The 27,817-nt window shown below is 28.2% G+C and overlaps 2 protein-coding genes across 4 annotated transcripts in view; both read right to left on the reverse strand.

Moving 5' to 3' along the window:
- Nucleotides 1-13,985: 13,985 nt before the first annotated feature.
- Nucleotides 13,986-27,817, reverse strand: part of LOC114128798 (proteasome activator complex subunit 3-like) — a 32,422-nt gene continuing 18,590 nt past the window's right edge. The window contains exons 1-6 of one of the 3 annotated variants that reach the window (XM_027993380.2): nt 16,912-17,290; nt 16,096-16,128; nt 15,495-15,610; nt 15,316-15,424; nt 15,084-15,254; nt 13,986-14,409 (exon numbers count right to left, since the gene is read on the reverse strand). In XM_027993380.2, coding sequence (XP_027849181.2) covers nt 14,221-14,409; nt 15,084-15,254; nt 15,316-15,424; nt 15,495-15,610; nt 16,096-16,128; nt 16,912-16,938 — 645 coding nt within the window. In that variant the 5' untranslated portion in view covers nt 16,939-17,290 and the 3' untranslated portion in view covers nt 13,986-14,220. Of the gene's footprint in view, nt 14,410-15,083; nt 15,255-15,315; nt 15,425-15,494; nt 15,611-15,712; nt 15,815-16,095; nt 16,129-16,911; nt 17,291-27,817 lie in introns of those variants that run through there. The other 2 variants (XM_050206096.1, XM_050206097.1) reach the window with 2 other exon arrangements.
- LOC126552471 (uncharacterized) lies at nt 26,935-27,735 on the reverse strand. The gene has a single exon (XM_050207172.1). The coding sequence runs from the start codon at nt 27,733-27,735 to the stop codon at nt 26,935-26,937; it is 801 nt and encodes a 266-aa protein (XP_050063129.1).

Here is a 27,817-nt window from a genome sequence, read left to right on the forward strand (position 1 = left end):
TTTTTTAATAAATAGAAAGCGATATAGTGTAGGTATACCAGGGGCCAAACAGTTGATCGCGATCGACCGGTCGATCGCGGACAATTTTAAAGTCGATCATGTTAGAATTTATTTTTAAGGCCACGAACCCTTTATGATTCTTCATAATTACAGTTATTCAATAATAAAAAAAAATTTCTATGGAAGTCGATCCTCAAAGATAAAGTATGTTTTTAATAGATCGTGACCAAAAAAAGTTTAGCTACCTCTGGTGTACACTGTAGTTCTGTACAGCAGGATGTCAGTGGTTGTTGCTTTCACATTATGTGGCAGCAGTAGTCAAAAGATTATAAATATACTATTTAAAAGTACATTTTTACAATATTAATTATTATTGTATAAAAACGAGCGTTCCTGATAAATTTTGTTATTCGATGAAAAAAAATTTTAATTGACAAAAAAATCATAAATAAAATACTAGCACACGAGTACCTAATACCTACTGAAGTATTTAAGTATCATTCAGGTAAAACCAATTATACCTCATTCTTAGTAAGTTTCGTTTAGAATTTTTGGTTACAAAAAATTCTCTATTTTTTGTATGTCCAGGTCGCTACTTGCATATTCGATGTTATATTTTAATAGTAGCCTGCAGGTGGTATTATATTATTCGTTTGGTGTACCTGTCGAATTACCGATGCGTATGTCACGCTGTTATGTCTGGAGTCACGCGATCTCGCCGCCACCGACGAAGTCTCTCCTATACCATTAAACCTCCCCTTCTATTCCAGAACTGCAGGTAAGCGATCGGGTCCCCGTACTGGATCGTGCCGCTGCCGTTGTTTGTATTAATTTGCGAAACTTGTGTAAGTACAACGACGACAACGTCGTAATAATAACTATAATATAATAAAGCTAATAATAATAATATTACGGGTTAAGTCACAACGTTTAAAAGCGTCTCGCGGGCTGGTGGGCGCGTGTGCCCGGGCTATTAAATCGCCGCGGTGGGTGAATCACGGACGACCAAGTCGTTATTTTATGTCATCCTTCTAGATATCATAACATTATGATGTATATTATATAGATGTATATATTTTTGATCATGTTATTATTATTATATTGCAATGAGTCTTTAACTCGGCATGGTTAATTTGAATATATTATAATATATATTATTATAAATAAATATATTTTATTGCATTAAATGTTTATTTATTACAGTACACACGTGGCAAGGAACAATTGTATCCGTCAATATTTTTAAGTGCTAGGAGCAAAACATTTTTCATTAGAAACGTATATATGTATAGGTATCTACATATTTTAATATTTTTACGTATTTAATTTTTAAATATAAAGTATAATAATATGATTTTTATTTTTTTCTGAAGAATATAGGTATTATTTATTATTCATATACTAAAAAACTATTAGAAAACAAATAACCTAATTTTAAATTTTCTTAACTCAAGTATAACCAAACTATACGTTTTTACTTTGATATGGTCCCCAAATAATCCTACCAGTTCTCACCTTTTGTTATCTTACCTAACCATAAGTCATAAGCATAACATACTAACATACCTAATATTGTCCTTAAGTGAAAAAATATATACACATAAATTATAAAATGAATATTAATTTATTGTTACTTGTTAAATAATACATACATTTTCATTAATATTATTGTAATACTATATACCATCATGTTTGCGTTTATTATATTCTTATCAATGATTGTATTGGTTTTACAATGATGAAATTTTTTTTGTTCTATGTTACTTTTTTCAATACTAATTGAATTATTTATTTTTAAAAATGATTTTTATTTTTTTCTGAAGAATATAGGTATTATTTATTATTCATATACTAAAAAACTATTAGAAAACAAATAACCTAATTTTAAATTTTCTTAACTCAAGTATAACCAAACTATACGTTTTTACTTTGATATGCTCCCCAAATAATCCTACCAGTTCTCACCTTTTGTTATCTTACCTAACCATAAGTCATAAGCATAACATACTAACATACCTAATATTGTCCTTAAGTGAAAAAATATATACACATAAATTATAAAATGAATATTAATTTATTGTTACTTGTTAAATAATACATACATTTTCATTAATATTATTGTAATACTATATACCATCATGTTTGCGTTTATTATATTCTTATCAATGATTGTATTGGTTTTACAATGATGAAATTTTTTTTGTTCTATGTTACTTTTTTCAATACTAATTGAATTATTTATTTTTAAAAATGATTTTTAATTTTTTTTTTTTTTTGTGAAAATCTACCATTTTTTATTTTCAAATAGTTTTTTTTTTTATAATCCATTTTTAAAACCATTATAAACTATAATCACGAAGAGTTTTTTATTTTTATCACTTAACGTCACTTTCATTTTAACGTGTGTAATAAAAATTAATATTCGTATGACTAGGTTAGTTATGACTGGACTAACGACACGCACACATACCCAATATATTAGATATATTCTATTTATATTACTTAATTGATATTATAAAATTGTTATAATACGAGAACATTCCCAAACATCGTAAAACCTAATAAAGTATTATAATATTACTGATTTGTACACCTGAAAATCAATCTGGAAAATTATAAAATGTTAAGTAATTTTTATGAGAAACTAAATCATACACTTTATTTGACCGGGAATTAATTTTGTATATCCAATATATTATTAAATCCACTATTCCACACCTACAATTTAAAATAGTGGGTACCACTCTGCTGTAGGTACATTAAGTGCCATGTGGATCACTATCATATATTATAGGAGTGTTAAATTTTAATCCAATGATAGATATCATTGGATACGAAAAACGATTCTAAACGGAGATGATTTAAAATACATTTTTTTCTAGCTCAATAACTCATAATATACAAATAAAATAAAAAAGGTCATGGTGGAGTTCAAGCTTAAACGAAGAAGATAATAATGACGCAGAAATTTGGTCTATTTTTTGTAATTTTTGTAATTTTTTTATACTTCACACAGCATTGTAAATTTTAATATAGCACACAAACATTAAGGAGTTTAAAATTTTTATTTAATTAAATAAAAATGATTATAAAGATACAATTTTTAACTTATACATAAAGCTGTATTTACTTTTTCAAATAATTTAACCCATTAATGACGTGAAATGACATACACTTAATTATTAAAAATTATCGAATATGACCACGATAAATCCATAACTGATAAATGATTATTGTCACAGTTATCAAAAAAAAAAAAAAAAAAATACTCGTAAACAAAGCTTATCGAATATTATTATTTATTATTTAGCAGAATTCAAATTCAAATTCAAAAAATCACAAATCGTTATTTATTATGAATCAAAATAGTATATAATAATAGTAATAATTTATTCATGTACGGGCTAGAAGCCTAATAGTACAATACAATTTAAAGTAATAAATATGAACAATATGACATAATAATTAAAGTAAATACTATAATAGTAATTAGTAGGTAAAAACTATCATTAATTATTCGTTGTACCTACAGTTAATAATTTAGAAACTTATAATTTTTAATATAATGAAATTTTACTAACGAGTTTTTAAATTAGTGGTATTTTATATTAGGTAGCTTTTAACCTAAGTTATCATTTTCACAAACTATTTTCTTAGTTAAAATTTGGGAAGTTTCAAGAACTTAAAATGTACATTAACTTATTAATTAGTTAGGTACTCCTTTTGTTAAAGTAATAGTAATTTAACTTTAACTAGGTATTTGTGATACATAACTAACTTGCCCATGTTTGTCTGAATACTCTGAATACCCAGTAAAAATACAAAAAAACGTGCTGAATAAAGTGATGACTTATTAGCAAAAAAAAATTTCAAAATATACATTGGTAAATCAATGGAAAAATGCCAAAATTCTCTTCAACAAATCGACTAAAGCCATCAGAGCTACGATTGTGCTAATTTAATCAATGTTACAATTTTAAGTTGGAAATTAAAGCGGGCTTTAAGTTTACTATTAAAACATTTTAACTAAGTAGGTACTATCTACGTTTTTAGGCGAACGTAACTATGGTTCGGGCATAGATAATAGAAACTTTTTTTTGTAATAGACAATAGTATAACTAAACATTTATGCAACTAAAAAGATTTACACTGAAAGTCTGAAATGTCGAGAGATTCTGAGTGATTGAAACAGTAAGTGAACTAGGCAATTTCCAGCTATATAGTTTTAATGGTAAGTAAAAACTTAACTTTTAAATACATAATATAGGCATTATAATATAAATAAAAGTCAGAAGTATTAAATAGGAATTATTGCTGTCAATTATTAGTTATTATAATGTTAGGTTCATAAATATGTGTAATAATGTTAAATATATAGGTACCAGCTTTGTTTTTAAAAGTTCAATACTTCAATGCTTGTATTGAAGGGAAAGTTTGATTTTTAAGTGTTATGAGTTATACTACAATGCTATGGTACATGATAAAGTTAAAATTATTGCGATAATCTTATGAATAATAAACATAATAAATTATAATATATGAAATTATAATAAACTATTGTCAAATAGGTACCTAAACAGATTTTAAGTTTTTTTTCAATAAAACTAATTAATAGTTTAAATGTTTAAGTATGTAGCAGTAGTGTAATTTTCTAATAATTTAAGCCAGCCGCCAGGTATAGAATATGATTCCATTTAAAATATTATTTCAAGGTATTTTACTTTATCCATTTGGTTAATAATAGAACAATTTTAAGATTCTGTACTCATCTAACAATTATATTATATATAAATATATATTAATATTTAAATATTAATATAATTTATAATTGTATGATTAAGTACGTTTTTTTTTTTCATTTGTCATTTTAATATTGTTTAACTATATTGAATTTAGTATAAATATAAGTAATTATACTTTTTTTGAATTTAAGCTAAGTAAATAATTGTCATACCATGTTATAACAATATTTACACATTTATTGGAATTTTATTTTTTTCTGGAATATTTTTAAAGATGGTTTCATTAATTATTACTATTATTATTAATTATTAACAGTATCATCAGCGAAACTCATAATTTTCTCATGTATTTCAGGTATAATACTGAGTAAACAGTGCCGTAACTAGACTACTCGAGGCTTGTATGCAAACCAAAATCTAGAGGACCTGCGTGGCCATATTATAATCTCTTTTTGAGGCCCTCTGACATAGTATGAAGCCTGTGGCCTATGTGCGGTGCACACTCTGTACATCTGGTTTTTATGCCACTGTGAGTAAGCTTTTAAGTATTAACACTATTTATGTTAAATTTTATTTTCTACAGCCCTATAGCCCTATATAGTGTATTAGTTTCTCTGTAAATTTTAATTATTCTAACTGTCTGTATTCTATTTAATAAATTTGATTTAATATGTTTTTGTTCTATCCTGTAAGGTTTCTTTTCAAAATATTCTCAAATCTGTGTATTGTTGTCTAAATCATAATACAAATATTCAATAATATTAAATGCAGTTTATTTAAAATAAAAAAATGGTGGTAGTCTATAATACAATAACAGACCTAGACAAATTAGTAGTATATCTTAGTCTTTACATACCTATTAAATTGGTTTATCAAATAAAATTGTTCATTGGTGAATAATACTCTTATAAAAAAGTATATTTATTACTTGACATATACTAGTTCCAACTATTTCAAGTCTAATATATTAGTGTATGGACTTACATGATTGTTTTACCTCATTATCCAACATTATTTATTGGTCACGAGTGTATAGTGGTTGAGCAGGTCTTGCAAAAACTGAGAGGTATGTCAAAAGAATTTATATCTAAATTAAATAATATTCATGATAATTAAAAATATATATATATAAAAATTGTAATACTTAAATCATTGAAGTTAAAGTCATTGAATTTTCCATCTTTTAAATTTGATAAACACACAAATAAAATCAAAACTTTTGAAAACAAATTAATAGCTTAGGAAAAAATAATCAATTACATTCTCATCAAAATAATGATTTAAATATATTTTTTGATAAGGTTTAAAAATAAGTCAATATTATATTGGTCTATACTTATTTCTTAATAATGTTGAAGTACAAGGAATTCTTGTAACTAATAATGATACTTTAAAAATTTTATTTCCTATACATTTTAATAACAGTGAGTAACTATATTTAAAAAAATAATATATACGTCTATACTAAAATATTTAAAGATATTATATTATATACTAGCTGCCCGATCTTCCTCCAGAAGAAATTATTTTTTTATAATTCAATTTAAAAACATGAGACTATTTTTTGGCTATACAGATAATATAATATAATTTATATATATAAGAATCTAACTTGAATAGTTATTGTAGTTATTGTTATTACTAATTTCTAAAAATTATATATCCTACATTTAGAATTCAACCACTGGAGTGGTAAATTTTATTCTTTTTATTATAGGATAGAGATGAAATAGAAAAAAATATTCTAATATAATATAATTCTATTATAATTCTGACGATGCTATTGAACTATTTTACAATTTTTTTCCCAGAAATATACTAAATACTTTCTCGAATATCACCACATCGCCTGATATTTTGGGTGGGAGAGGGGGGTTGTATTTTTATGTTCCCATTTTTAACAAAAATATACTAATCATTAATACCGATAGAAACATTTCAATACGTTAATATATTTTATACTATATGTATCGATTGCTATAACAACCGGTTACCTTCGTCTCCAAAATCAAGTTAGATTCTTATATATATATTATTTTATATTTTGTACGATTTCAGGAAGAGCAAATTCTTTGCAGGAGATTTCAAAAGTATTGACAATATAGAAAGTCCTAACAGTAGACTAAAATATTGGATTTTCTTGAAGAATGAATACGAAAATCATGTAAAAAAAATCAAACAACTGAGATTATCTAACTTCTGTCAAAAAAATAGAATAAAAACAATGCATAGTTTAATAAGTCACTTGAAAGATGAGAAAAAACTAATTTCAGACAATTGTTTTACTGTTCTTAAGGTATATATTGATTGAATTTATTGTAAGCGATTTTCTGTCCCTGTCTATCACACAGGCAATACAGTAATATTTAGTTTTATTTTAATTCCAACATATCAATTGATTTAGTGATGCAAATTATTATTATGTTTACTTTTGAACAACTTTCTCACATTAGCATTAAGTACTAAAACAAATTTGCTATTTTCAAATCTTAAAAAAAATGGTTTGGTTATTTAAGAATTTAACCTAATATTTTTTTTTTAAGAAAGTAGTGAAAGATGGGCTCCTAGTCATATTAGGATATATATATATATATATCATATATTTTTTTCCCCTATATTGTTGAAAGTAGCACCCCAATAGGCCCAATATATTTTAAATTAAAGCTATTGACTTCCCAATTAATTTACATACTGTAAAAATTGATGTTGCTTACGTGATACTAGAAAACAGAAATCACCCCTTCCAATTCCTTAAATGTAATAAGTGTTAATTTTTAACCGAATTCTTCATACTCTATCTTATGATGCATGCTAACCATAGGCTCTCATTTAGTCTAGAACTTTGGAATACTACCATTATTTAACCCAAGGTGACCTGTATTTTGTATGTAATCAAAACTTGTAAATTTTTATGATTTAAATTAGAGTTGTATGTTAATTATGTCATCCTATGATGTTTTGTAATCAATTTTAAATGTTTTAAGTATAAATGTAACAAATTACATTTTTGTATTGTATTGTTTCTGTAGTGTTTCATTTCTATTGTGATGCATGTTTGTTGGTACGCTTTTTTTTGTGTGTTTATGCATAGACATAGACAAATTATATATTTTATATATTATACACTTATATGTTTATGATTTAATGGCTTCAATAATCGTTAAAACTATCAATATTTCAGGAATTCTTACCAAGTTTTGAAAGTGAGATTATATTTAAACAATTACATAAAACAGCAGCTAAGATAATAACTCTTGAAATTCGGAAATTTGCTCTTACAATTTGCATTTTTATTCACCAGCAGCATACAACTATGTATGAGATGCTTTTAACAAAAATCTCCCCCATCCGAGCACCATAAGAAATTGACATTCTTCAATAGATGGTGCCCCTGGATTTACATCTGAATCGTTAAATGCTGTGAAAATTAAATGTAAAGAAATAGAAACAAAAAATAAAAGTTAATTAGTGGTTTACTTATGGATAAAGTTTACATAAATGATCAAATACACGATAATGGCAACAGGGGTTTATAAATTATGGAGCAGGTAAACTAGATCCCGATGGATTACCACGAGCCTAGTAGCATTTAATTTAGTCTTTATGCTAGTGGCTTTGAATTCCTGTTGGAAAGTTCCAGCTGCCTATTTTTTAGTAAACGATTTAAATTCTCAGAAAAAAAGCTAATTTGGTGAAGTATTTTCATTTGTACACGATACTAATGTTAGTGTAAAAACACTAACATTTGATGGAACTGCTGCTAATTTATTTATGGCAACAAACTTAGGGGCTCAACTTTCATTTCCTAACCCCAAATTATATTTTGAACATCCTGAAACTAAACAAAAAGAACATTTATTTTTGGATCTGACACATATGTTAAAACTTTGTCAAAACATATTAGATGACTGGAAGATATTGTAAGATAAAAATTCAATTAAATGGGATTATTTTATAAAGTTAGTTGACTTACAAGATAAAGTAGGTATTCATGCTGGATCAAAAATTCGTAACCGGCATATTAACTTTCATAAGGTAAAAATGAAGGTTAAGCTTACAGCAAAAGTGTGGCTGATGCATTTGAATATTGCTGTAATAGTTTAAAAATTGATGATTTTAAAAACGTTGAACATAAAGCAAAATTTTTCAGGTATATTAATAAATATTTGATGTCTTGAATACAAGAAATTTTAATAAAAAGTGAATTTAAAAAACCATTGTTTCCAAACAGAAAAATTTATATTAAAATGTTCATTAAACAGTCAATTGAATACATAAAAAAAATTAAAGTACCTGTACAGAATTCTCCAAATATGTTTGAATCAGTAATTACATTTAAAAGGAATACTGGGTTTATGGGTTTGATAAGATTATTTGCTTAACCAGTATTGAACATCTCTTTGATGATGTTATTAAAACTGGAATACTCGACTTTTTCCTTAAGTATAAAATATCCCAAGATCATCTGGAGATGTTCTTTTCTGCAATTAGAGTAAAAGGTGGGTTTAATAATAATCCTACTGCATCACAATTCGAAGCAGCGTACAAACACCTTATTGTACATAATGAAATTAAAACATCAAATGGTGCGAATTGTGAACTATAAGATTTGACTCCTATAGTTGTTACATCATCAACACATATAACAAATACTAGCTATTTAGATCTCTTGTATAAAGTAGAATAAGAGTTAGAAAAAAATCAAATCACAGATGATTTGATTTTCTTAAGTCCAAATGAAATACAATACATAGATGATGTAGTTGAATATATTGTTGGTTTTGTGGTAAGAAAAATTTCAAATAAAATGTCTTGTTTAAATTGTATAACTGCAATTACCAAAAAAAAAAAATGATGACAATGCATTTTCATTGATACAAGCAAAGAGTAGAGGTGGATTAATAAAACCGTCAAGTGATGTAGTAGTTTTATGCAAAACAGTTGAACATATTTTTAAATCATATCAACATAAATTATCAAGCATTCCAAACAACCCAATTAATTATCTAATTACAAAAACAATATCAAAAATACAAATTTATCATTTTAACTGTATATCTGATCACATATTAAATCAATCACCACTTAATAATTACCTGCTCCAAATAATTCATCTAACCTTAAAGATGTATTTTACAGTTCAACTGCTTCATTCAAACAAAACCACAAGTGAACCAAAACAACAAATAAGATCCTTTTTTAACAAAAACTGTTCATTTTAAAAATCAGTAGTTTATTTTTATACTATTTTAGTATTTTTATTACTCTACCTATATTCATATAATAAATATGTTTTATGTAAAAACAATAAATATTTACTACTTAATGTGTAATTTATAACATTCACTATAACCTATTTCACTATAATTAATAAAAATTAAAATTAAAAAAGTAAAAACATAATATTGAGCATTGTATAATTGTTTATTTGTTTGTATCAAATATCAATGATGATTATCAGTAATACTACAATCTATAAACATTACACTAATTTCATGGCATAAATTAAATATAATATTATTTCTTTCTTGATTGCCCCCAACTGTATCCATCTCACCCACACAACTTATATTTCAGATTCTCGTAGATGGGGGGTGAGGAAAGCGCAGTCCATTAATTTATATGCCTATGGCCGTTACCGGGTCTTGTATTTTCCCAGTGGTGTCATTATTTCCAAAAATTTTTTTTTTAATAAAGGATTCACATTATATAATAATATTTATTAACATTGATTGTAAATGTATACAAATATACAATATATAATGTGTATAGATACACATTTCAACATACAAATTATCAATATCAATAATTAGATAATCTCATCATATTTTTACTTTTTAAATAGTTAAGAAAGACAAGTTAGAAGAATACTTGAGAGTTTAAACAATTATAACTCGATTTAATCTAATGGTCCAAACTATTTCATAAAATTTAATGTTTTAACTGTTCTCAGATTCCACTATTTAAATAGTATTATCTTAACAAGTTAACTGCATACTGACACCAATTGGCATCATCAAGATCATTCAGCAACACATTTGATGCCATTTGGAGTCCAATATATATTCAAAGTAAAAATTCATAAAAAATACTCTTATTAAGTATTTAATAATTATATGATGTTAATAATACCTATTACTAACTATATTATAAAGTAAGACAACTAAGTGTATGATTAAATTAAAATGTTAAGAGATTAATGCAATGTTTATGAACAGTTTGCAATTGTATAAAAAAGTATAAAATACTTAATAATGATGAATTTACAATTGCTTGATTATTTTTTATTACTCAGTGTGGAATTCATTTAAAATATGTAATAATTTACTTCTAATTCAACACCAGCTGGTACTACTATTGACCTGAAAGACAAAGTATGAGGGGATATAGGTGTCACCATAATGGCTGGAACACTTGGGTGAACAATTGATGCACCCGCTGCACTGCATATGCTGTACTTCCAGTCGGTGTTCAGACAATCAAACATAATAATAAAAATTAAGTTTTATTTAATAAACTACAAAAGTTTGAGTTAAATAATAATTTAAATATTTGAACACTTAGAATACAGTAGACAAATTTTGATATTTTGATGTTTTTTTTTGACAATTGTAACTCACAAATAATTTAATAGTTATCATTGTATATCAATGTGAATTTTGATAAAACTGAATACTTTAATAATATAATTAATTTAATAAAAATGTATTCATTACCATCTTCTTGAACAGATGTTATGTACTTTCCATCGAAAAATAAATATATATGAATGACTTAACCAATAAAAATTGAAATTGGAAAATTGCCCTTATTAGAAAATGTATTGTATTTGAATTAAAATAAATTTTTGCAATCATTTAAAATAATAATCAATTTTTTTTTGCACTGCTAATGAACTTTCTTTGTTGCCAAATCCTTTATTCTTTTTAATAATAAAAATTTGGTTGAATTACTTTTTGGCTTTTGTTCATCGACTACATTTCTGTCACTAATGCTGTTATAATGTTTTATCAGGCTTAGGACCACTATACATACATTTCTACAATACAAATCAAAGGATTTATAAACCATATAAAATTGAAATTGAAAAATTGCAAAATTGTACATTTTTCGTGAAGCTGTATAAGTAATTATTTCATAACCAATGTCGCCTATAATATGTAATCTCTGAACAGACTTTTTTTAAAATCATAATTTAATAGAAAAATATAATATGTGATACCTGACTTGATAATTCACATGATAGAACTTAGAATATTCAGTGTTATAATTCAAATAAAATAAAATAATAAAAGATAAAAAATAAAGAATCTCAACTACCTTTGGTAATATAAAACCTTTAAAAAAATAGTACACAAATAAACTAGCAATATTTTTGTACACCATTAAATTGTAGACAAACTTAAATACTTTTAACACATTAATATAATATACAGTAGTACCAGGGAAGGTTAGGTAGGCAGTGATTGTTAAAATAATTTGTATTATATAGTAGTTTTTTTAAATTGTTCTTAAAATTATTAACTTTTTTTTTTGATAAAAGATTCATCTTGTAATCCTTCAATATTAAAGAACGTGCTTTATAACCGTATTTTAATGAGTTGTATTTTTCAAAGATTAATCTTTAAATTTAAATTTTTTACTAATAGAAGGGCTAAAAATTAAAAATTTACCAAAGGACTTAAAACATCTATGAACGGGTTAAGTAATAATCTCCTTAGCTCCTTTGTTTTGCCAAAAATAGGCAGGTATTTATTTAAATGAATACTAAATAGTTATAGATGAGTTAAAAATAATAAAGCTGAGCCAGTGCATTAGAAAAAAAGTACACATGAATACTATAATCACTTATCTTTTCATAAAATATAAAAATAAAATGATGTTATTTAATATTTTATAAGACTGTATGTGAAACCGGAGAAAAAGTAAACATAAACATGACTGGAATAAAATCAAAAAGGATTATATCAATAGTCATGAATTTGAAAGTATAGTTCATAGCGAAGATCATTCTTCAGAATTCATTTTTTTGTATAAATTCAGAAAAAAGCTCTAACTTAGAGGAAAATACATTAACATGCAAGTTTTGTTGTAAGACATTTACTGATAAATTCAGTATAAGAAGACATATGAAAATATGTAGTAGAAAACCCACATTTACATATGATATGTGTAAACAATCATTTCATTAAAAACTACTGTCGATAACTCTTATATTAAATTATACAAAAGACAAATCTAAGAAATATGATATTCGTAATAAAATGTTTAATAGAAACGGATATTTAAAAATTCATATGAGGATATATACTGGAGAATCCCTTTTTACTTGTGATATCTGTAATCAATCATTTCATTATAAAGCACTATTTTTAACAAGTCAATAGTCACATTGACATTTTTTCATGGGCCCCAACACGAACATGTTCAGTGGGGCCCAATATCTTCTTGAAGAATACATAAAAATAAATATTACATACAATAAAGTAGAAAACTCTTACAAGTGTAAAGCACGTTTAAAAAAATTTGCTAGTAGCTCAAATGTCAAAATTCATATGAGAATTTATAGGTGAAGGGACATATAAATAAGATATATGTAATAAAGAATTTCTTCATCAAAGACATTTTGATATTCACATGATCAAGCATACTGGGTTGAAACCTCATAAATGTGTTATTTGTAAAAAAGCATTTAATTTAAAATTAAGATTGATAAACCACATGAGAATTCATAGTAGTGAATAAAACAATAAGAAAATAACTACATATTAGAAAATGTACATATTTCATGAAGTTGTATTAGTAATTATCTCATAACCAATATCGCCTATAATATGTATTCTCTGAACAGACTTTTTTTAAAATCATAATTTAATAGAAAAATATAATATGTGATACCTGACTTGATAATTCACATGATAGAACTTAGAATATTCAGTGTTATAATTCAAATAAAATAAAATAATAAAAGATAAAAAATAAAGAATCTCAACTACCTTTGGTAATATAAAACCTTTAAAAAAATAGTACACAAATAAACTAGCAATATTTTTGTACACCAATAAATTGTAGACAAACTTAAATACTTTTAACACATTAATATAATATACAGTAATACCAGGGAAGCGTAGAAAAACGTTCCATTACAATATTATTGTCTATGTCATAATATATTGTCTGGTCACATAAATCTAGAATTTAATAGGATAGGATGCATGTAAACTGTAAATTAGAAACATTAAAGACATAATATTATTATTTATTACCATGCACATCTTAAATGTTGAACTGAAGAAAACATTTTGTATAATATCTATTCTTATTGTTAAAATGTTGCTTATATTTTCGACATAAAAATGAATATATTGAGGGAATGATAAGGGTATAAATTTAAATTTTAAAGTTTTGAGAATGAAGGCTAGATATTAGATATATCTGTAGTCTTCGTTGTTATTTTTTGTGTATGATCTTACTGTACTTAATAAAGACTGTCATTGTTTGATGACCGCGGCTTCTTTATTTTGTCAAAGTTTTTGATGACTAGTTCATGCATTGTAGAATAAGAATTACGGGCTTCGTGCATGGCAAGAGACATAATGAAGTATTGTTTTTCATCCAATTCTGCAACAGCATACTGATAGTCTTCAATGAATGGGTATTTGCAAACCTGAAAAAAGTGATTTAAATTATTAAAAATCTCGTTTATTTGTTTACAACATAAAATTTAAAATGTGTTATTTTATATTTATAGATGTGTTTTATACATAAAACCAAATTTTACATTGAATATTTGAAATTTGAAAAGTAACTTGTTAGTATTTAAAAATAGTAAAATAATTATATCTTAAATGTATAAATTAAACTTTAAATTCATATCAAAAAGTTATTTTTCTAAAATGCAATATTTTATTTATGACAATAATAGTTATTCTATGATCATCGCTAAATTTACTACACAATATTGCGTTGAAAATTGTTTTTATTTGCTTCAGAATTTTTTATATCAAAATAAATAGAATTGAGTTTATAATCTCAATACATGTATTTTTATATCATAAATATGTATATATATATATATTGAATTTGACAGTTTTGCAGGTTGTTTGTACTAGTGATTTTATCTCAGAACGATTATTGTATTGGTGTATCATCCGATAAAGTAGCAAGAGTAGTGTTGTTGAACCAAGATAGATCTGTTGTATAGACATAGAAAAGTCGGGAACAGAATACTGGTTTGTAAATTACATAGAATAAACCCAATTAACTAATCAGCAATCTAGTAATTTTCAAAAACCTAGCAATACATTAAACATAATTTTAACTATTAAAAATAGTACAAACCTTGGAAATAAGTGATGCACGAGCTGAATAGTAGAGCGTTATTTCCAAAAGAGATTTGGTAGTTTTTATTTCAACCTCGTTTATAGCAGAAATAGTTTCTTCTTGCACAGATACTCCAAAATTATTTCCATCTTCAATTTTCGGTATTAATAAGGATACCCACATTATCAACTAAAAATACAAAAACAAATGAATGTGATAATTGTGTAAATATTATAAATATTTTACGAACAGCTTTGGCATCTTCGGCTAATTGTGCGAGATTGGGTTTAACAATTTCAATAACTTCAACAATTTTCTTATTAGACGGTATGAGTGTTTGTCCCGAAATTGTATCTGAACTAAAATCAAAAAATTGTTTAAATATTTAATAATTTTAAACCAAAGCATAATAATATTCAATACAATTACTTTTTAATAAATTCACAGTTCATGTCATTTGAAGCAATTTTGAACTCAGGCATTTTGAGTAACTCGTTTAAATGTATAATTCGTTCAGGAAATTTTTGAACTAAACGATTCTCTGTCTACAATTTAAATATAAAATAAGTATTAGAAACTTTAACACCATATATTCTTAAAATTATACAAGATCTTTATAATTTCATTTTATATGTTAAAAGTATTACATTAAATTTGGTCTCGATAATTAAAATATGAAATACAAATGTATAATATACACTATACAGATATTGAAAAAATGTTCAACAGTTATAAATATATAACTTATAAAGCTACAACTAAAAGATAATCACTATTGAAGCATTATTTTTACAATTCTTTTTTTTTTATCAATAACTATAATATGATATCAAATCATGTTTATCATAAGAATATTTGATAATTTAAAAATTGATAATAGGATTTATTCTAGTTGAGTAAAGTGTACAAAAATTGTTACTTTTGGAAACATGAAAATATACTAGATTATACAATACATGTTAAAACAAAAATGGTAGAGATCTGCAGACACAAATTTAATCTTACAAGTAAAAATAGTTTCAATACATACGTCAGCCTGCAATGTTTCATGTAATTCTTTTGCCTGAAAAACATAAATAATTAATAAAATATAAATAATAAGTAGAGAATTGTATGTAGAAAGTAAATAACATGATGATAATCTTAATGAAATTAATTTGTGAAAAAGTTTTATTACAAGATTTAATTGATGTTTGACCATGTTAATGATGACTGCAGAGCACAGATTTATATGAAGTAAAAACCATTGAATATGTACTAAAAAATCTAAAATACACATAAATATATGCACTAAAATGTTAAAATATATAAGTCAAATAAAAAAAAATATTTTTTAAACAATAGTGAAATAATATCGATGGTTAATAGTGGTCGTAATCAATATTTTTTTATCTTGGTATAAATATTTTATTTCCGCAATTATTGATCGAAGATCATATTTGGGAAAACCATTTATATCTTTAACCATACCGATTAATTTATTTTAATATTAATTGAAGCTATGAAAAAATAATATTTTTTTCTCATATTATACCTAATAATTGTATATATTTAAAAAATGTATTATAAAAATATGCACTAAAAAAGTTTCATTTTCAAACCGCTATGCCATGAAACAAGTATTATGCTCACTTAGCATAATATTATCATATGATTAACCAGAATAAATATGCAAATGCATACAAATCCATGCTGTAACGATGAGTTTAATATACAGTACACTAAAAATCTGAAACGCGAGTAAAATGATCTCTAAAAATTTTCGATTTTTAGTTATTCCATCAATCATATTGTATTGATTATTTTCAACTGATTATGCAGAAAAAATATATATTAATTAATTCACCTGTTTTACAGCTTCAGTTTGGGCCATTTTCTGTGAGTGAACAATTTGGTAATTGAAAGTTGTAAGTATTCTGATGGAATCGATTGGAATATTATAGTATTTAAAAACGTAAATTTTAATCAAGTAGCTAAAGTGTAAGGCGGCTCTCTTACGTTATAATATTAACTGTTATAAAACAAACTAGCAGCACAGTCAACTCACTGTAAATCTGTATCCTAGGTCAAAGACAAACACTTAAAGCAATTATCGTAAGAACTAAGCAGTAAGAAGTGTTGTGTGTAGGTAATAGTCGGGCATCGTACAGAGGACCCTGCGATAACAGCCAGATTTCTTATCATGGATTTCTCATGGAGTAAACGTATAAATCGTGGCCGAACGAAAAAATAAGTATAGCAATTATGAAATATTAATACTCAGATAAAATATTTATTTTATTTATTTAATTATTTATAAAAAGGGTTTTGTACCCAATGACCATCTTCAGCCGGTGTTGCATCATGATTGCTAAACGAGAGAGGTTAATGTTTTGAATGTCTGAAGGAGTGCAGCGTGCTAGTAGCAAAACTATCCCCTAAATCTATTTCAAAAATTATTTTAACCCAGGTGGGAAATTTATTTACTCAAAGAATCGTAGTGAGACTTTACAATTCTGAATGCTTTTTTAATTAATTTGTAACTTTTGTATTTTGAAGTTAGTATTCGAACTTTTAATTTTTGTTATCACCTATTATTGCTTTCACGGAATCCAACTATATATATATATATACTAGCTGACCCCGTGCACTTCGTTGCCCGTTAAAAATGCAAATTCTATATAATATGATTCGAATTTTGATTAATTTGTTATTTACTATTCGGTTTAACGGTGTTCAAAACTTAGACATTTTCATTGACTGTTTTGATTCTCAAAAATCTTGTGAAAACACCACTTTAATATGCGAATTTTGTAAAATGCTTTCTTATTACACACTAAATTTGTGATACGATTTTACGAATGTACCGTGTAAATTGTAAGCATCGATCTATCATTGTTCAGGCTCTACGTTTATCAGTCAGTGAGTTACTCAAGTCATAATATTATAGTCATTCTGCTTACCGTTGCCGTGAGACTCTCTTATGATTATGCGAGCAGTATATTATCATGTAGGCAATCCACACGTGGTGGATTGCGGACCCCGCGAGATGTGTACGTAAGCTTATAATTTCTAACACTTAAGTTTCAAAGTTATATCATTTTTTTATTTTACTACAGTGGGTAAAATACAATAATGTGCCATCTCGTGGTTTTTATATTGTTGCCTGTTGGTAAAACAATAAAACTTGGTATAACTTATTATGTTAGTTTATTGCTGTGAATTTGAAATTTACTGTAGACATTGGCTTATTTTGCGAATTCTTATTTTTGTTGTTATGGTTTTAACAAAATATAACAACAGGTCTATAATTATTATATTCAATTATAATCAATAGTGACCTTAATATAGTTTATTTTCTTGCTGGACTGCAGTGACAGTTGTTGTTGTTTTTTTACATCTAAAATTGTACTACATAAGCACCTTCTCTTACGACCAATAGGAGCGAATCATCAGTGAAAAATGTTACAAAAATGGGGAAAATAAATAATAATAACAAAAAAATTGTTACCATGATTACCGAAAATAAAATAGTAATAATAATAGTAATAGTAGTCATCGGTATTTTTTATTTTTCATTGTATTTTTTTTTAATTTTCCGTGCAATTTTCTTAACTTTTTCTTACATAAGAACCTTCTCCTGGAAATTACGACCAAAAAAAATAAGAATGAGCGAAATCGATCCAGCCGTTCTCAATTGATGAAATGTTATACATTTTTGTCTCTATTTTTATATATATAGAAGATAGAAGATATATAGATTATTGTGAACTAAAAAAAAATTCACTCAAAAAATTTCAAATTTTCAAACTAAAATAACTATAGAAACCATAGATTATATTGATTGTACATCGAGCTGATGTTTAGATGTCTACGTCTACCATAGAGTAAATAAAGACAATGGTATCGAGTTCAAATCCCAGACATCAATGAATAGATTTTGCACTTTTTCTACTTATTCGGTTGACTTATTTAAAATTTTCTTTCGTACAAACCTTCTCCAGACAATAACAAATACTACTAAAAAATAATTAGCGAAATCGGTTCAGCTGTTCTCAATCGATGAATTTTTATACATTTTTGTCTCCATTTTTATATATAAAGATTTTTAATTTCTTTTTTTACTATGACAACGATTTAAGTTTGTATGTCTATTTGCATACATTTTTAAAAACATTTTAAATAAATGATTTATTTTATTTAAATGGTTGCCATCGACTACCAAAAATAATTTAGTTGACTATTTGCTGGATAGATGGCGCTTCTGTAATTTCATCACCACCTCGTCATATTTCTCTAACCCGATAACTTTCTCAAATTTTTCGTCCCTAAGAACCTTCTCCTGGCAATTACGACCCTAACAAAAAAAGAATGAGCGAAATCGGTCCAGGCGTTGTTGAGTTATAGCGTCAGGGAGGAAAACCGGACTTATTTTTATATAATAGATATACCAGTACATGACCTTAGAACTGTAAGGTGGGCGATGACGATGTTTGCAAATTGGGTATCTCTGATTTGGGGACTCGTTAGTTTGGTAGCCTTGGTTTGATTGCGTAAAAGCTTATGAATCAAAGTTTAAATGCCTAGTAGTAGTAGTCGACCATCAAGCAGTGTAAATCGATGTGCGACATTGCAATCTACCAAATCATTCCTAACCTACAGCCAATTGTCTCACATAGTAACATGTTTGAGTGCTAAGTAGTTAGCATAAATTAATTAATTTAAAAGCAACTAAACCTTCTAGGAAGGCAATTTAACTACGTCCGAGCCCGCACAACGTTGGACTTGGACGCATAAGTGAAATTTCATATGACGTATCGAATATAAAATATAATAACGTCACTATATATACGGAATAAAATTAAAACACTTATTAATATTAATCTGAATGATTAAATGCATAAATCAATTGTACTCGCCGGTTTCAAGATCTACCAATAAAAGTTAAAAATTGTAGGATGTCTAGTTTATTGAAATAACATAGATGTGCAAAAGATACTACTGTAGTAGTGTAGTGTGTATGAAATGTACTGGATGGGAGGATATAAGAGGCTTGAACTAAATGTTTTTTGATAGTGTCGACAATTATTTCTTTACATTTTGTTATCCTGATTAGGTAGGTATGTTCATAATACTATTTTATTATAAACAATAATCATATACATGAGGAAATAAAAAGAAATACAAACTGACAACTGTAATTAATGAGTACCTAGTCCAAAAGACATTTGTTATTGCGTTCGGAATGTGTTGTGTACAACACTGAGACCGTTACCACGGTTATTGCTTGAGTTGGTTGTGAGAAAGGAAGGTACGTTATGTGTATTAAAACACTTGATGTTGTAACTATAATTTTAACCAATTTATTTAGCTAGACAGGTTAGATTAGATATTTATAAACTATAAAGGTAATATAGGTAAATAAAAAAAAAATCTAATGAGATATCTTTTTTGATTATTTTTTTATTAGGCCTATTAAATAATTACAAACATTAGTTAAAACATTATTCATGTAATAAGTATCAATAAAAATATAAAATAATATACAATTAAAAACTATTAATAATAAATATATAATGAGAGTGTTTATTGATTCAGTACAGTTGAGATCAATTTGGAGTGTATACCTATTATTATTTTTTTCATTATAAAATCATTAAGTTCTTTTATAATGCTTTATTTATCTATCTTAATAAAATAAAATAAAATAATACTATCAATTCTTTAACAGTTAATTTTTAAATTATAATTAAAACATTTTGGATAATGAATAAAATAATAAAAATGATCTCGTGTTTATTGATATACTTTTAAAACTTACTTAAATAAATTAATCTGGTAATGGTTATAATGATTTATTTAAATATATTAGATGATAAAAATAAAACTAATAACATGAGGTCAGTATTTAATAATAATATAATAAACAATTCTATGCCAACCATTAATTTATCAAAGTATTAACAATTCTTTTAACACATTTTTAGCAAATGAAAGAAGTATTGTATTCAAAGAACCAACCAACTTCTTAAAAATTATATATTTTTTATTGTCTTGTTCTAGTAGTTTTTGACCTTTGGTTAAATTTGGGACTTACTGATTTAAATCATATAAATTTTGATAGGCTTATATGGAGAAAAATGTTAAAATGTTAATTGATTTAATTAATCACGGTAGTAGTAATGGAAATTTTAATTAAAGTACTATTGTATATTGGCCTGGAAACTGATTTTGGAAGAAAGTTTGATATTATTTTACACATTGTGTTGTTGTTATATCTTTTAATGTATTATTACTAATTTTAAAATCTGTACATGAATCATATAAACGAGTTGGACGAACCATTAAATTAAGAATTTATCTAACTTAATTTTACCTGAAACTTACAAAATTTAATTCAAATTAAATAACTTATAATCCAAATATAAAAATTAATTCATATTGTCTAATTTGTTGATTAATTAATTTTTAAGTTATTATCAAAAAAGAAATAGCATAATTTAACAGGATAGGTGATATTTATATATTTACATTTTTTTAAAGATGTTTGTTTAGAAATAAATAAAATGAAATCTAAATATAATAAATTTAATTGAGTTTTATTTTGACATTTTTTTAAATTATCATTGAATTATTATTTTGAAATAATTTGAATAGACATATCATAATTTTAATTTTATAATCTGTATATAAAGTACTTGAATAATAAAGAGTATCAAATTCAAATAAGTGTAGTAATTTATGTACCTAACATACCTATTTAAAAGTACAATATTAACCAGTTTATGATGATAAAAAAATGTATAAAATTAACAAGTAATATATAAAAGAACTTATCTAAAAGTAATATGTAGATATTGAAGAAGTATTATATAACTTTATTGAGAATTCTAGCAATGTATAATATAGTCCAGGATATTACACAGTATGTTTGGATCTTGTACAAAGATTGACGCTTAACTGAATTTTGGTTTTTAGTGTATATACTTATGTGTTGAATGAACCTATCTACATTATATAATATATTATAATTTTATTTGATGACCAAAATTACCAACTAATTCACCTACTAATAAAATAATCTCCAAATAATATTTATTTATTGTTTTTTTCATAATAATAATAATAATAATTATATTAATAGTAATAATTTATAACAGAATCGACCGATAATTTTAACATGAATATTTTTTTAACAATTGACCTATATTCAAAGAAAGATCAATCAGTCAGTCTTGATCAACTGGTTGAAGACCACTGGTGTAAATAGTAGATATATTATAAAATTCAATATTACTATTTAAAATAGATACTACATCAAGAAGTCATAACCATTTTCGATCACTTTTATCAATTAAAATATCAGGATTAATTAAGTTTCTTGATGAAAAGCAATATAATTGAATTCATTACTTTTGTAGATTTACATTTAGGTCCAATTATCTTAAAACATTATACAGTGATGAATGTTATTTCCATTTTATTAGTCTACAGTGTCTACACATGAGAATTAGAATTCTATATACTATTAGGATACCTTATATTAATACCCTAAAATTAGATGTAGATAGTTATTAGTGACTTATAAGAAACATTTTGTTATGGTACATGTTAAGTCAAATATATATTTTTTATATTATAGCGTATCCTATTTTACACTGCTATTATGTTTTATAAGCTACAACGATGAACTTAAATATTATTTATTTAAAAAAATAGTTAACGGAAGCTCATATTAATTTTTGTATAAAAAAAACATTTACTTGGCCAAGAAATAAAAACAATTAAAACCATAGCAATTTTACTGATGAATTGACTACATAGTATGTCTTACTGAAATCAACATAACAATAAACTAATTAATAACTTAAAAGTGGTACTGGTTTTTTGTTATATAAGTAAAACATTATGAAATTTTCTAAATTTTCATTGTAGATTCACTCTTTAAAGACAAAATACACCTGCTTAATATTATGTACGTGTTATATAATACTATTTATCATATTTAAAAATACAATATTAGCTATTTATTCTTTAAAATAAAAATAAAAATAATGATAATACTATAAATAAATGTAACAATAACATTTATTGTAAATTTATCAATATTTCAAAATAAATAAATATAATAAAATGTGTGTGCTCTCTTCATCTTACTAACATTCACCATCTTACCTTTTATGCTGTTTGCTTTAATGATTATTCAATAACAATAAGTAGGAAAACATATTCAATTTATAAAAAAGAAATATTTATTGAAAGCAATATAAATAAAATATGTACAATACTATTAATGCTTTATGGGTCGTTGATGATCACTTGGCACACTGATTAAACCAATTTCCTCAAAAAATGTCCAAGCTGTAAAATTTATGTGGTTTATGGTAATAAATAATCACTCACAATTTATAAAATATTAAGCACTATATTACTGTGATATGTATGTACAAGAATGAAATATAACAAACAAATACCAATTACGCGTACAATATTACTGCGAACTGAACAACACGGTAAGTCGCGATACGTAGTCACTGACGGAATGAAAATTGAGCATCTGATCAGCTGGTATTTATAGGCTCCGCTTTGTTCTAGAACATCCCCGAGTATACTCTAGCGAGACCATCGTGGAATATTCTAGAACATGGGTTTTTCCTATTGTACGCTGTCGACATCGTAAATAATTTGGGCGGCTCGTTGTGTATTGTTCACGTCGCCACATCACCCCCCTACCAGTGATGGAGTCAGCAGGAACTTATTTGAAGACGTTCGGGGAAATGGACTCTTCTACCGGAACGCGTTTTCCTGTCTTTTGTTTCTGGTGTCGGTTCTTCTGTTTTTGGTTCCTTATTTGCGATAGATTCGGGTGTGGCATGTTTCATGTTTCTGGAGCTAACCTCCTCGTGTATGTCATCAGCAATTATGTAGGCTGGTTTCAGTCTATCAATAGTCACTGTTATCTTTTTCCCTTTCACGTCAATGCAGAAGGTTTTCCGATTGCGACTTACAACTGGGTATGGGCCGTCGTACGGCATTTGTAGACAGTTTTTCGGTCCATCATGACGAATAAACACTTGTTTGGAGGTGGCGAGGTCCTTAAATATGAAATTTTTCTTTTCTCCGTGGCAGGTTCCATTTACCGGTTGTATCTGGCGAATCTGGTGTCGAAGATCCTTGATGAACTCTGCTGCGTTCTCAAACTTAGCGTCATCTGATCTTGTTGAGAGAAATTCACCAGGTAGACGAAGTGGTTCTCCGAATACAAGTTCTGCGGATGTGGACTTCAGATCCTCGCGCCAAGCTGCTCGTATGCCTAATAAGACTGTTGGGAGTATTTCAGTCCACCGTTTGTTCTGGTGACATTTGATAGCGGCCTTAAGCTGTCGATGGCTTCGTTCTACCATACCGTTTGCTGAAGGGTGGTAGGCCGTAGTCCTAAGGTGATTTGTACCAGTCAAATATCCTAGATACTTGAAAAGGTTTGATTCGAATTGTCTCCCTTGATCAGTCGTTATAATAAGAGGTGTACCAAATCTTGAAATCCAATGTGTATAAAATGCTCGGGCGACAGTCTCTGCTTCTTGGTTCTCCAAAGGTATCACTTCCGGCCATCGAGTAAATCTATCGATACACGTAAGGCAGTAGCGGAATCCTTCTGAATATGGCATAATGATGAGGTCTAAATGTACATGTTCGAATCTTTGTGATGGTTGAGGAAATGAACCAAGTGGTGCTGAAACATGACGTGTTATTTTAGCTCGTTGACACTCGATGCATGCTCGGGCCCATTGTTTACAGTCCTTGTTGATAGAAGGCCATACAAACCGTTGTGTTACCAATTTGGTAGTGGCTTTTATGCCTGGATGTGAAAGACGATGGACAGTATTAAAAGCAGCACGTCGAAAAGATTTTGTAATGAAAGGTCGGGCGGTTGGTGTCATGGTGTCGCAAAACACAGGAACATCCATGCCGGGCATTTGAATTTGCTTAAGCTGTAGTCCAGTGTCACTCCGTAAATACGTTTTTAATTCGTCGTCTTCTTGTTGAGATTTAGCCAGGGCAGTATAATCCAGTGTATCCGAAAGAACTTCCACTCGAGAGAGAGCGTCGGCCACGATGTTCTGTTTACCTGGCACATATCTTATGTCTGTAGTAAACTGTGAGATATAATCTAGGTGACGAAATTGGCGTGGTGAGCACTTTTCAAGTTTCTGCTGAAAGGCGAAAGTGATGGGTTTGTGGTCAGTGAAAATGGTAAAATTGCGAGTTTCTACCATGTGTCGAAAATGTTTGACAGCAAGATAGATAGCAAGGAGTTCACGATCGTAGGCTCCGTATTTAGATTCAGTTACTGAAAGTTTTTTTGAAAAGAATGCGAGAGGCTGCCATCCCTTGTTGACGAATTGTTGGAGAGTCGCGCCCACTGCGGTGTCAGAAGCATCACTTACAATGGCCAATGGTGCATTGTCGCGAGGATGAGCAAGTAACGTGGCTGAGGCAAGTTTTTCTTTACAATTTTCGAAAGCAGCAGTAGCTTCAGGTGTCCAGTTGATAGGAGTTTTGCCTTTGAGATTGGGAACCAGTAAGACGTTCAATGGTGCTTGTGCTTCTGAAGCTCCGGGTATAAAACGTCGATAGAAGTTTATCATACCCAGGAACTGTCGTAACCCTTTTGCTGATGTCGGTTTCTTGTATTTCAAGATGTCGTCGATTCTGTCAGGTAAAGGACGTGTGCCATCTGTGGAAATAAGGTAACCTAGGAATTTGACTTCTTTTTGTCCGAAAACGCACTTGGAAGGGTTGATTACTAGAGAGTATTCACGTAACCGATTGAAAATGATCTGTAAGTGCTTGATATGTTCTTCTTCAGAAGTAGAAGCTACCAGTATATCATCGATATAACTGAAACAAAACTCAAGTCCACGGAGTACTTCGTCAATAAAACGTTGGAACGTCTGAGCTGCGTTTCTGAGTCCGAAAGACATAAAAGGAAACTCGAAAAGTCCAAATGGTGTTATTATGGCCGTTTTATTGATATCTTCCTCTGCTACAGGAATTTGATTATAGGCTCTTACCAGATCGATTGTTGAGAAAATGTTTTTTCCGTGAAGGAAGTGTGTGAAATCCTGGATGTGACGAACTGGGTAGCGGTCTGGGATAGTTCGAGTATTAAGTGCACGATAATCTCCACAGAGTCGCCATGCGTCCGTAGTGTTCTTTGAAACCAGGTGGAGTGGTGAAGACCAAGGGCTTTTAGAAGGTCGAGCTATACCCAAATTTAGCATAGTCTCAAACTCCTTTTTGGCTCCCTTGAGTTTGTCAGGGGCTAGACGCCTTGGTTTACACGCGACGGGAGATCCTGGTGTCGTCTGGATGTAATGTTTGGTGTTGTGTTTGATGTCCTTGATTACTCCAACAGGTCGGGTTATCTCAGGATACTCCTGTAATAAGTCATGGTACCTTGTTGTTCCGACAACTGTTTTGATGGATTGTATGTCGCATTTCGCAGCTTGACCCTGTACAGTGAGTTGCGTGAGACCGTCCAAGAGACGTTGATTACGTATATCTACCAAAAGATTATAATGGTTTAAAAAATCCACACCAATGATAGGCTTGGATACATCCGCGACCACAAATCTCCAAGTGAAAACTCGACGAAGTCCGAAATCAAGAGCAAGTGTAATAGTTCCGTACGTAGCAATGGTCGTCCCGTTGGCTGCTGATAGGGAGTAGTCCGATTTATCTCGTTGACCTTGAACCACACTGCGTGGGTATACACATAAATCGGCTCCAGTGTCAATAAGAAATTGTATTCGTGAGACACGATCGGTTAGAAATAGGCGGCGTGGAAATGGCATTGGCTCACTGGCCGCCATCAGTGATTGCCTTTCTAGTTTTCCGACTTATATGTACATGGCTTTACACATTTCTGGGAGTTGGATCCAAAACGCCAGTGATACCAACAGATTCCATTGACACCGTGTGAATTACGACTTCGTGATCGAGATCTTGAACGATGGGCACTAGGATCGGGGCTTCGCCCACGTGCAGGACGGGTGTTGATCTCAGCGATTTCTTTTCTCAGCGCCGTGATTTCCTGATTAATCCCTAGCGCTAGCTGTGAAAGCTTAAGATTTAACGTAGCTTCCAGAGTATTACTCACAGTTGATTCCGCGATCTGAGGTAGCATAGGACCAGACGCGTCTGCAATATTATCTGCGTGTGCTGCGAGGTCCTCGAGTTTGCAGTCCTTGACGATCGCCAGCGCTACCTGAATACTTTTCGGTAGTCGGCCCATCCACAGCGTTTTTAACAGTGTTTCAGGAATGGAGGTGTCAGCTAGGCTTTGAAGATGGCGTAAAAATTGCGATGGTTTTCTATCACCCATTTCGACCCGTTCCAATAGTTGGCGAGTTTTTTCTTCTTGGGATGCGCTGAGACGTTTGACCAATTCTTGTTTAATTTTTACGTACCTGTTTTCCGATGGTGGTGCCATTATGATATCTTTCACTTCAACCGCATATTTGGGTGGTAATGCGCCGACAACATACCCAAATTTCGTACTGTCGATCTTGATACCTGCGCTGGCAAAACTTCCCTCGACCATGGCGAACCAAAGTTCGGGATCCGACGAAATGAACTCGGGAATTTTCACCGCGACTCTTGCTACTGACGATTCATTGTTTTCCATCACGTCGAGGTCACCAATTTGTGGTTTATGGTAATAAATAATCACTCACAATTTATAAAATATTAAGCACTATATTACTGTG

The sequence above is a fragment of the Aphis gossypii genome, chromosome X (assembly GCF_020184175.1).
Source record: "Aphis gossypii isolate Hap1 chromosome X, ASM2018417v2, whole genome shotgun sequence".
NCBI lineage: Eukaryota > Metazoa > Arthropoda > Insecta > Hemiptera > Aphididae > Aphis > Aphis gossypii.

Bases quoted from the DNA above. Each gene is read 5' to 3' on its own strand.
- LOC126552471 (XM_050207172.1), bottom strand. From the start codon at position 27,735: ATGGAAAACAATGAATCGTCAGTAGCAAGAGTCGCGGTGAAAATTCCC.